Here is a 12,107-nt window from a genome sequence, read left to right on the forward strand (position 1 = left end):
CGGCACGGACGCGTGGAAGTCGGTGGCACTGCCCTGTGCACAAGGCATCCTGCCTAATTTTAAGCACTCAGCTGAGGGATCTAAGCCTCATCTTGATGAGCTGGGCACCATCTGGAAGAGCTTCTGCTTCCCCAGTGATGGGGAGTGTGGACCCACGGGATCCTGATGTGGGCATCTCACCATGTGCCAGGCCAACACGCAAAAAAAAAAGAGGGTTTTTTCAGGTTCTTTTTTTCAGCTCAAGTCACCCTAAGTGTGAAGGGTACCAGCATCAATAAAAACAGTTCAGACAACAGTTCATTATTTGAGTTGATGGTGCCCCTATAAATTTAAATGCATTTTGCAGAGAGGCGTGATAGAATTACCAGTGAAAGAGTTTATTTTATTACATGTAAATGAGATGCGCTGCTCTTTCACCTGTCAAGACCTGGGGATCACATCCTGCCTTGTAAGAAGAAGGTGTTTTGTTTTCCATCCCGCTCCTCCCGCAGGCACGTGTCCACGTCCTGCCAGTACCACGAGCTCTGGCGGAGCATCGTCGGGCTCCGCTAACATGAACCCGTGTATTGTCGGCCTAAAAGGAGGTTCCTTGGCAGAGCTTGGGGCGGCTGTGCCAAACACCTGTCCGTGGCATTACAGGTCTTTCACTTTTATTCTGAGTTTCTTTTGAGACAGGGTAATCGTTCTCCCTGGATGGAGACGGGCTGGTAAATCCCCAACGTTGTGAAAACTTCTGTAATATTTACTTGCTGTTTGGCCATGCAAAGCACGTTTCTGCTTCACCAGATAGTGATGAGTTAATAATGTTCCCTGTCCTTAAAAGCCCTTTTAAAGCCACAGTTGATATCATATTTTATTTTCTTTGGCTAGAAGGGGTTTGATTGCTTTTATGTGTAGTCACGTTTTGATTTAGTTCCAGAAATAAAGTGGGTTAAAAAGGATACCCTGGGGAGTACGGAGGGTCTTAAAGAAGAATACAAATTTGTTGGCAAACCCAAGAAAACTGCAAGTCCCCAGACCACTGAGGTCCAAGCGTGGAGCCTCGGTGGCCTCCTGCCCTGCTTGCTGGGTCTCCTGCTGCATCCCACATGCCCGCAGGGGCAGATATTTGCCCATCTCATCCAAAACCAGTTTGCAATACTTCACATTTTTGTACCACGTGTGTTTTGCGCATGTACGGAGAATCAGCTTCTCGCGTCTTTGAGAAGACCCAGCCACACTGAACTTTCAGTGTTATAAGCTCTAAGTTTGTGTGTTTAAAAATATCGGTAAAATCACCATTAGAGAAGGAAGTTAATTGTCTCTTTTATTATGTTTTGCCTTGAACAGGGCTCTGCGTGTCGCTCGGTTAATTTGCTTTGGTTGTCAACCCGATAGGTCATTCACCAGAAGCATCTTTGTTACTGGAAAAGCTGGAGAATGTGTTTAGAAGGAGTTTTACAGAGAAATATAATTGCTTCACTCTGCAGGACATGTCACAGGGTGGAGAATGTAGTTGTCATTTCAAGGACTTTTTTCAAAGTGTGAATATTAAATTTTCTCCTGACTTCGGGATTGGTGACGTGCTTTCAAAGTACGGTTCTCTGCAAAATGACTATAAAAGTAGCACTTTGGCTTTCTTGCAGTTGTACCTCTGGTGTTTCCAAATTTACGTCTGCTCATAGAAAATACAGTGTTTGATTTTTGCTGTCCTCCAGTGTTGGGGTTTTTTGAGCTCTCAAAAAACCAATTGGTCACCACCAATAATAGAGGATGCAATTAGTTGGTGGTTTGCAAGTGAGAATTAGTCCAGCTCTGTTTCCTAAAGCTGGCTGAGGTTGAAGGCTTAGCAGGAGCAAAAAGTGGTGTTAAATATTCTTTTGTCGGTGTAACGAGCAAATACTAACGTACTCTTTCTTCTGATTTTAGGAGTGGCCACACATTACTTGCCTTCTGGTTTTCCCGTCAAGAAGGAAAACTAAATCGACAGCAAACTATTGAACTGGGACATCACATTCTCAAAGCACATATTTTTAAGGTAACAAAAAAGAAAATGAAGACTTAACACCAACCTCATCCCCGTTGCGTGTAATCTGCCAGCGCTGGCAGCGTTCAGCCTCTTCTTGTTTTAGCGTTGCTGTAAGAAGTGTGATAGCTTCAGGCTGCTGAAACGTGTAGAAGGGAGCTTTAGAAAATTGGCAGTGGTGTATAAGAAATCCTTGAAATTAAACCGTCCTTCAGACTGTAAATTCAGCAGATAGCCTCCTTACCTAAAATTACTTTTCTACCCTAAGAGGTTTCTTCCCATGTAAGATAAGTTCCTGTAACAACATGTAGGAAAAATAAGTCATTTAAAAGGAGAGGTTTTGAAGAATCCAACTGACAATTTAGGTTGTAAAGGGAAAATTTTATGGCTGTTAAAATCTGATGGCGGGTCCATTTTACTCTTCGCACACACATTTAAGACCTGGATAATTGAAAGGCAGGCTTGGATGTGAGCGTCAATATGACCCATAAACTAAGTATCATTCTTGTGCCTGTTGGCCCAGATACCAGGAGATGGAAATGAGGGGATGGATTTGTAAGGTCATGGGAAATACAGAATTTCTTACAACCGTGAAGTTCTGTGAGTGCTTAACACTGGCAAAAATGAGGCAGTATTTTTATCTGGGCTACATATGATCTTACAGACTTAAGATCTATAGCACTCCTGTTAGTATTCCTGGAGCAAAGAGAGAGTTTCTGCCTTGTGTCAGTCCTGTTGGATTTATTTATTGAGTTCCTTGTGCCAAATTCACCATCAGGTGTAATACCAAAGTCTCCTTGTTTGGGAAGGCGATGGCTGGAGCCGGAGGGAAGAGCCCCAGAGGGGCGCGTTGCCCGAGCAGTGTATGATTTTCAATTTTTGAGTTACATTCCCAAGGCCAAATTCAGCAGCGAGTTTACTATTCAGCTGCCATTTACATCTAAATCTGGTTCCAAATCTTCGTTTCACACTTCCACGGTAGAAACAAATAACAGGGTTTCAGGCTCTGAACAAATGACAGTTTTCATTAAGTGGACGAGTTGCCTGTAGATTCCAGATTTAATTGAGCAATATTTACAATAGTAGAAAATGCCAATTAGCATATGACAAATGTCAGTACAGCCTTCTGTTTCTAATCACTCGGCAAAATCCTTGGGTTCACAGCACTGCAGTAAGAATAGTATGTCTTGGTGACAGATAAGCGTACCAGTATGTTATTTAGAAGTACTATAAAGTTTTTAAAGGGTTTGGATTAGCTGGATTAAAAACACTTTAAAACTTAGTCTCTTGCTATTCCTTGAATAGGTTTATTTTTATTCCTTTTTTTAACAAGTGCTTACTGAGGATTTGTGAGTGTTTGCTGAGCGAAACAATAGCTGCATTAGTTTTTGAAGGAGACGCTGAGCTGGAATATTGCAAACCATGTTAAAGACCCTTGAGCATTCTTTTAAGAAAATGTTTCCGAGAGTACGTACGCAGACTCCTTTCCCAGTTGTTACTGACACTATTTATTTCTAAACAAGCATTTTTTTTCCATTCAAGCTTTTCTGAAGCCATTACCAGTATGGCCTGGGTTTTCTGCCAAGCAGGGAGTGTGTCAGGTCATCAATTCAGTGTGGTTTTCTGAAGTATCATGTTATAGCAGCAGCTTTCCATAGACAGATCCTAATTTTGAAGGTGTTTGTGGAGGCCTGATGCCATTGTAATTCCATTTTATTTACCCATCATGAAGCCAGGAGAGGGTTAGGACAGGGATAAAGCTTTTTGTCCAGCCAGGGAGTACTGAGAGCGAGGTACAGAGACAAACTTTGATTAAACAGTGCAGAAAACTTATTTATCCTTCCCCAATCCCTGTTGGTTCCAGTCCACTGGTACCTTGGGACACTTGGGATTTCCAGGTGTAAAAAAACCGTGACGCACAGTCACAAGGTGATGACCTGATACACAGGTGGTAAAGCAGCTTTCACAGTCCCCTCTTCACTTGATGGCTGAGATCTGCTGGTTTTCTTTTTTAAACACAAACAGTTTTGGGGGGGGGGGGGTGGGGGGGTGGAAAGTACAAATATTTTAGTCTTTTAAAGCAATTACCAGTCTTACCAGGAGCATATGGAAACCCAGCTTGGAAAGCCTGGCATGGGATGAAAGGGCAAGAAGAGAAATGTGCAGTAATGATACAAGAAGACCCAAATTTCAGGCTGACATATGTTTTGCAAACCAACCGAAGAGAAGTCTTTAATTTCATCTTAAATTAGTTAGCTAAAATGTCGGTAATCCGGAAATGGATGTCCCTCGTCCCCAGATTGAGAATGGAATGACAGTTACAGGCAGAAACACTCACCTTGACAGCTACAGGTGTGAAAAGGTGTCTGATATCCCTTGGAAAACAGCCTTATAAAGATCTTGTGTTGAAGGTCCAATGGCCAAATAGCAGAGGAAGCGGTAAGGTAGAAATTAAGGATGCTGACAGCTGCATGCAAGAGTGCGGGACAAAAAAAAATCAAGTCTGTTTGAAAACTAGGGTTGTATGGGGTTGGCAAAGGTATTCAAATGAAGCGTGAAAGGTCAGGCCACGGTCCTGTGTCGGACGGTCCCAGTGAAGTGGAAACCACCGATAGTCTTTGGGTTTGATGTTGTGTCAAGTTGGGATTTGCTTTTGCTGAAGGATTCAACCTGCTTTACAGTTCTGGGCAGAAAAGGGAAACAGAAAAGGAAGATAGGATCTGTAAAATGAGAAATAGGGCAGTTTTGTTTCAGCAATGGAATGATAATGGTGTTGAATGTATTTATTCTTTAAAGGATAAATGTCATCTTTTATGTCTTGCGCTAATATCTAAGTATATATGTTCTAATACAGCGGTTAAGATTTTTATAGCATATGTGATTATCTTCAGATGGCTATTCTGAAAATACATACTCTTTCCCTTGGCCCTGATGGTGACTCAAACAGCTCATTTCTGGGTTTGATAGTATTATAACTATTTTTAAATTATTTTAACCGTTTATTATAAAATCGTTTTCCATTTGTCCAATTATACTGTACTGAGTTCGCTGAAATTTAATATTGACCTCTCATGTCCTGGATTGTGTTATTTCAAAAGCAGCGTTTAATGGTGGCTAAAATTCCTGAGCTCTTTTTCTGCCTCTTACCACCAGCAGATATTTTAGCTCCCTGAATTTGGAAGGAAACAAGCGCATGGAGTTGTTATTTATAAGAGCTTGTCTAATCTGTTGCTTCTTTTTATGGTAAAACCGTTTCAAGTGACAAATCTGTTGATGGCTGCTGCGACGCTTCAGAATATCTTTCACACGTAGGTATTAGAGGTCTAAAACTGAGTTCAGGAGCAGGCTCAGATGATTCCTGCACATCTTCCTTTAGGGGAAATAAAGCCCAGCTTTTGCTGAGGGTTTTCTTCCCATCGCTTTACACTGTCTGAAAGACTTACAAACCGAACCGTGATCCTGCTGCTTTGCGCAGAGAGACATGACCACACGGCGTGCGAGGAAGGAGAAATCAGGGTTTGCATATCAAACCAGAATTAAAGATGTCTGTACGGTTTCCATGGAAACCAGCAGGCTTTAATGGTAAATCGATAGCAGAACAGCAACGTGTAGGGCGTACCCGCATCGCACAACGGAGCACAGCACAAACCCCTCCTCTCACCGTCCATCAAGGCGTTTGCTCCCATCTGTTGGCTCCAGAGCAATTATTGCTCCTTCGATAGGAGGGGGAGAAACTTCCTGAACAGTTCTGTGCTCTGCCAGTTAGTGTTGCTGGGAAAAGATGTCAGACCTTGTATATATTACGTATAGCCTGATCACAGACCCTAGCCAGAAGGGATGGAAACAGTCTGGTATGAGATATGGGAATGCTGTTCTAGGCTGTGGCTGAGACTTCCTTAATTTATCTTACTGTGAGCAGATATTGTCATCTAGTTGAACTGTGTGAATAATAAGGAAACTTTGTGAATCGGTTCTGCCAAAATAATGTGTAATTTATTAAAAAAGAAAAAAAAAACGCACACTCTGCTCCTTAGCGTGATGTTTCCTGAGGGTGTTCAATGGATTCAGGTTGCTCACAGTTTAATCCCGCCTTTCCTAGACCTTGGAGATGGCTACAGCACCTTTGCGAGTTATCTCCTACAAGCTTATTAATTCACTGCAAACGTCAGGTGTGACAGATTGCCACGTTATTTTGTGTATAGCTGTTAGTGTCGTGAAACTCTTTGAAGTCCAAAGACTCAGGAGGATCTGCCCGGTGTAATTGATTATATTTGTAAAGTTGCATCTAAGTCATCTTTTCTTTTTCAGGGGCTGAGTAAAAAAGTTGGGGTATCTTCCTCCATCCTGCAAGGGCTTTGGATCTCCTACAGCACCGAGGGTCTTTCGATGGCTTTGGCATCTCTGAGGAATCTCTACACTCCGAACATAAAGGTACTGGAGGAGGAGGAGAGTTGGAGTTGGAGCTCACATTGGAGCTCACGTGAGAAGCTCCCAGCAGTGCACAGTAACTGTGCGTAGGGTGCTGGGATGATCCCTCAACTCTTCGTCTTTGACCAGGGATCTCCTTTTAGTTGCAGCGAGTGAATAGTGAATTTGCACCTGTGCAAAACAGTTCACTTGCATTTGTCCTCCCCGGAGATGTGGGATGCAACAAGTGATGTTGAAATCTGACAGCCCCGTAAAGGGCTCGGGCTTAGACAGGCACCGCCTCGGAGGTAACGCCAAACTCAACGGCACGTGCTAGTGCGGGCGCTCCGTGACCGTTCGCGTTGGGAAGGGCGAAGGTGTTCACTTGAGTGACTTCATCTCTACAGCAAAAAGGATTTCAGACAGTGATACCGATTTCAAATTGTCCTTCAGCTGAAAGGATGTTTGTCCCAGCTCCTTCTCATACAGGCAAAAATGCCTAAAATGGGACCATATATTTGGCAAGTGTTTTTACGAGGCATTTTATGTCCTTCGCTTGTTGATTGGAGGCATGCAGTGGGCCCTGCTTTAGATTCTTTTGTTGCCCTGAAAAATAAATGTCTCTCCATAAGACTCAGCTAACAGGAGCTCTTCTTTCCCCGTGCAGGTCAGCCGGTTGCTGATTTTAGGAGGCGCAAACGTGAATTATCGGACTGAAGTTCTGAACAATGCCCCCATTTTGTGTGTCCAGTCTCACCTGGGTTACACGGAGATGGTGGCTTTGCTCTTGGAGTTTGGGGCCAATGTAGATGCCGCTTCGGAAAGTGGCCTGACCCCCCTTGGCTACGCGGCTGCTGCTGGATTTCTAAGTATCGTTGTGCTGCTGTGCAAGAAACGGGCCAAGGTAAAGTGACCACGTTCCTCTAAAAGCTGATTTAAACTATTCTGTGTTTATGGAAGGTAGGGCACAAGCTGCAGGCAGGGTACGTGGAGCTTGCTAAAGGATATCCTCCAGCAGATGAAGGCAGGATGCTGCTGCGGGGGGTTGGCTGTTCTGCTAAAATGCAGTGGCTTTGCAAATCTCGACACCAAAGCTCAGTAAGTCCTGAGAGTCTGGGTCCAGTCCTGATTAACTTACTCATCAATGATCTGGACAAAGGAACTGAGTGTACCCTCAGCAAGTTTGCTGATGACGCCAAACTGGGAGGAGTGGCCGATACCCCAGCAGGCTGTGCTGCCATTCAGCAAAACCTGACAGGCTGGAGAGTTGAGTGGAGAGGAACCTCATGAAGTTCAGCAAAGGCAAGTGTAGGGTCCTGCACCTCAGGAGGAATAACCCCACGCACCAGTACAGGCTGGGGGTTGACCTGCTGGAAAGCAGCTCTGTGGGGAAGGACCTGGGAATCCTGGTGGACACCAAGTTCCCCATGAGCCAACAATGTACCCTTGGGGCCAGGAAGGCCAGTGGTGTCCTGGGGTGCATGAGGAAGAGTGTGGCCAGCAGGTCAAGGGAGGTTCTCCTCCCCCTCTACACTGCCCTGGTGGGGCCACACCTGGAGTAACTGTGTGCAGTTCTGGGTCCCCCAGAACTTGTCAAGAAAGACAAGGCATTACTGGAGAGAGTCCCGCGGAGGGGTGTGGAGATGGTCAGAGGGCTGGAGCATCTCTCTTAGGAGGAGAGGCTGAGGGAGCTGGGGCTGTTCAGCTGGAGAAGAGCAGACTGAGGGGGGATCTTATCAATGCTTACAGATACCTTAGGGGCGGGTGTCAAGGGGATGGGGCCAGACCCTTCTCAGTGGTGCCCAGCGACAGGACAAGGGGCAGCAGGCACAAACTGAAACACGGGAAGTTCCATCTGAAAGTGAGGAAAAACTTCTTTGCTGTGAGGGTGCCAGAGCCCTGGCACAGGCTGCCCAGGGAGGGTGGGGAGTCTCCTTCTCTGGAGATATTCAAACCTGCCTGGACACAACCCTGTGCAACGTGCTGTGGGTGACCCTGCTTTGGCAGGGGTTGGGGTGGATGATCTCCAGAGGTCCCTTCCAACCCCAGCCAGGCTGGGTTCTGGGATTCTGGAATTCGTATTCTGGAATTCAGGTCTGAGATAGGAAGTGTCTCACAACGCTGCACTGCTGAAGGATGTTCTGGAGAAGTCCTTGAACCTCGCGAGGTTAAAATGGCAACGTCGCTTTTGCAGCACGGAGCGTTCTTTAAATATCTCCCTGAGACGCATTTTCCAAAAACTTCTAGTGGAGTTGTCCTAGAAAAATACCCTTTGTTTAGCTTTGTGGTGAGTGTTTGGAGTTTTAATTGTATACGAGGAGTCAAGTTTAAATATTTGGTTGAAGAAAATTGTGCTGATTTTTGAAGTGGAGCCTCCTGGAAACAATTTGTGGCTTCGCTGTATGTTTAGCTTCGGTTCAAGAACTAAAATACGGGTTTGTATAGTTCTGGTATGAAAGTCAGGATGACTGAGGGATGACCCGCTTAGATCTTGCTATGTTGTCTATAATAATGCGAGGACAGTACGAAGGAAAAAAAGAATTCAGCTTTTGTTGGGGTATTTTGAGAGAGTTGGGTGATTCCTCAACACTTGTCGGTAAGAGACAGCATCTCATCTCCAAGAACAGGAATATTTGGGCTACACAATGCAAACGTTCTGCCGCTCATTGCTTGCCTTGAGCAGCCCTAACTGTGTTGAGGAAATACCCCGAAACCAGCTGGGTTTAGTTTGAAGGCTGAGATGTTTGATTCTGGCATAGAAAACTGCAACACTGATTGCTGTGTAAGTCGATAAATGAGAAATATTAAGGTATTATTAATATTAAGGTATTATCAATATTAATGTATTATAAGAAATATTTCACATATGTATTATATAACTATAATATTAGTAGAATATATTAATATAATATTTTTTCTCATATTTATAATAGAAGAAATGAGAAATAATACGTTGCAGGGCACTGAAGGGGTTAACCAGCAGGACAGTAGCTGATCTGTCTGTCCTGTTTTCTCCAAGTTACTGGTGTTGGAATAGGACCTAGAAATCCCAGCTGATGTATTCAGGCATCAAGTAAAAACCATGCCCTGTCCTGAAAAGCCGACCAAATAAGTTCCTACAGGGCTGCCAAGCACGATCTCTGTTTCCTATTGACTTCTGCCTGCGTTGGGTTCGCATTGGTGCGTTCAACTGCAGGCTGAGGCACTTCTGTGTCTCGCAAAAGAAATGGTGTCTGGAAAACAAGCTGGTTTTCCTTTTGTAGGTTTGGGTAAAGGAGATGATATCATTATGTATGATTTTGATACGCAAGAAAACACGGTCGCTGGACGTTGGGACACAAAGGGAAAAATGCTTTTGCGGCCTTTGAGTCTGAAGAATACTGAAAAAAGCTAAAAAAATAATGGTAACTTGCCCAAAGCAAACCCTTGTGGCCAAGAGGATGACGAAGCCTGGGGCAGAGTTGTTTTGGGAATGGTTGTTTTCTGGTCATGGAAGGGATGGTTTACCAGAAAAAGGCACATATTGCACATGTGGCGTTATTTTGAAACCAGAGCTGGAATCTCTGAAGAAACGAAGACATTTTTGCCTGTGATTTGGCTTAACTGTATTCTGTCATCTCTTTCCAAGGTGGATCATTTGGACAAAAACGGTCAGTGCGCTCTGGTTCACGCCGCTCTCAGAGGACACTTGGAGGTGGTGAAGTTCTTGATCCAATGCGACTGGACCATGGCTGGGCAGCAGCAGGGAGTGTTTAAGAAGAGCCACGCCATCCAGCAGGCCCTCATCGCTGCGGCCAGCATGGGTTACACCGAGGTGAGACCTCCCAGCACATCACTGCCTCTGCAGTTTGCTAGAAAGGAGCTAATAATTTCTGGAAGTAACTTCATCTTGGCTGGAGCTTAAACTAATGAAGCGGCTAACGATTATAACTGCACCATTACATCACTTATCCGTGACTCAGTTTCCCCAGCAGTAAAAGGGGGTGATCATACTCACTGTCCATCACGATACAGATCACACACCAGTGTTTCCTCACTGGTTACGGCAGCTGTAGCTGCAGACAAAGGTGCATCCACTGCACACGCTGGGTCATCTGTAGCAGGACAGACACAGGTATAAGGAACTGGTGCTACAAAGGCTCATCGCGTGTGGTCATATCAAGACACGTGGGGTTGGTTTTTTTGCTTGCACAGGGCAGCAGGTTCAGTGATTGATCTGTGGAAGAATATTTCCTTGAGCTCAGGGTGCCAGGCAGAGAGCATTCCTCTTCCTCTGTGCATTCAGAGCAGCTCGTGTTAAGGTGTCAGCAGTTTATATATAACACATCCAAGCTCGTGAGCTGACATGTCATTTTGTTTTAGATTGTCTCCTACCTGCTCGATCTTCCAGAAAAAGACGAAGAGGAGGTGGAGCGAGCCCAAATCAACAGCTTTGACAGCCTTTGGGGAGAGACAGGTGATTTCTGTAGATGCTGTAGCTGCTTCTTGCATGTTTGTGTTTGTATTTATGGGTTCTCTTTCACCTGATGCATCGCTGGTCCCTGGCGTTGTTCTGATGAAGGGAGAAGGATCAGATCCTCTGATTTGATTTCAGGTGCCAGGAGAGAAGTTCAGCTTTTGAAAATCCTGAGCTTCTGCAGCTCCTGGCGCTTTTCAGGAGTGCGCAGGCATGCAGCATCTGACAACCAGGCCACTAATTTCTCTGAGACATCTCACATTAAGTGAGATGGACACAAAATTCTGCTCTTTCTCTCTTGATATTGGGCATATTTATCCAAAGCATCTCCCTGTTTCTCTCTCCCCTTTCCTGTTACGTGCAGCACCGTGACTGTTAAATTATCCATTGATTTTCTGAAAACTTGTTGCTCGTGTGTCTAATCTTCTGCAGAGCAGAGCTGACTGCCTGGCTTAGTGATATCAGCCTGATATCATCCAAATGGCAGTGCCAAGTGACATCATAAGTTTAGGAATTGCTGACAGCACACTATAGCCAACTCCAGATGGAATATTTCCCCCAAAACCCAACACAAAAGTATCTTGAGTCACTTGTAATAACTCCATCAGAGTCGGAGGTGCAAAGAACGACTCCATCAAACTGCATTTGTCTTGCTGCCAGGCTGGGCAACAGATACACGTGCTGTATAGGAGCAATTTAATGATTCCTTTTCCAGATAAAGTTGTTTTTTCTCTGAGAAAATAGACATGCTCTGCACAACAGCAGAGGCAGAATGTGCTGGTGCAGATCCTTGGTGTTGGAGACTGGGGCTTGTCTGATGTTGCTCGCTGATGGAGTGGGGCATGTCCACACCTGAAACTTGTCTCAGGTTTTGTTTGAGCCATGATTTTTGAGAAATGCAGCGGCTGTTTTATGGCATTTATGCCAAGACTTCGTTATTGCACGATGAGTCCTTCTCCTGGCGCTACACCCTCATGGAGAAGCTGCAAAATGAACATTCCTGTTTTCCAGCCCAGGATCCTGGTTGCTGCTCCTTGGCTGGGCTTGGTGGACTCACCTTGTTCATGCTGGGCCACAGGAGCTCTCTGACAGACAGTAAAACTTCAAACAAACCCATTTCCATTTCTCTCATTTCCTCTCATCTCCTTTAAACACACACGGCACAGCCTTACCTCGTGTTGTGGGTTTTTTGGAGACTGATGGCTGTTGTAAGGCACATTGGTGAGGTCAGAAACAGGT

The 12,107-nt window shown here is 44.9% G+C and overlaps 1 protein-coding gene across 3 annotated transcripts in view; it reads left to right on the plus strand.

The window, feature by feature from the left end:
* Positions 1-12,107, plus strand: part of TANC2 (tetratricopeptide repeat, ankyrin repeat and coiled-coil containing 2) — a 206,714-nt gene that overhangs the window by 176,587 nt on the left and 18,020 nt on the right. For all 3 annotated transcript variants that reach the window (XM_068418571.1, XM_068418573.1, XM_068418572.1), the window contains 5 exons: positions 1,909-2,017; positions 6,314-6,436; positions 7,080-7,316; positions 10,041-10,226; positions 10,775-10,868. In XM_068418571.1, the coding sequence (XP_068274672.1) occupies positions 1,909-2,017; positions 6,314-6,436; positions 7,080-7,316; positions 10,041-10,226; positions 10,775-10,868 (749 nt within the window). The remainder of the gene's footprint in view (positions 1-1,908; positions 2,018-6,313; positions 6,437-7,079; positions 7,317-10,040; positions 10,227-10,774; positions 10,869-12,107) is intronic.

This window comes from Nyctibius grandis, chromosome 26 (assembly GCF_013368605.1).
Source record: "Nyctibius grandis isolate bNycGra1 chromosome 26, bNycGra1.pri, whole genome shotgun sequence".
In the NCBI taxonomy this organism is placed as follows: Eukaryota; Metazoa; Chordata; class Aves; order Nyctibiiformes; family Nyctibiidae; genus Nyctibius; species Nyctibius grandis.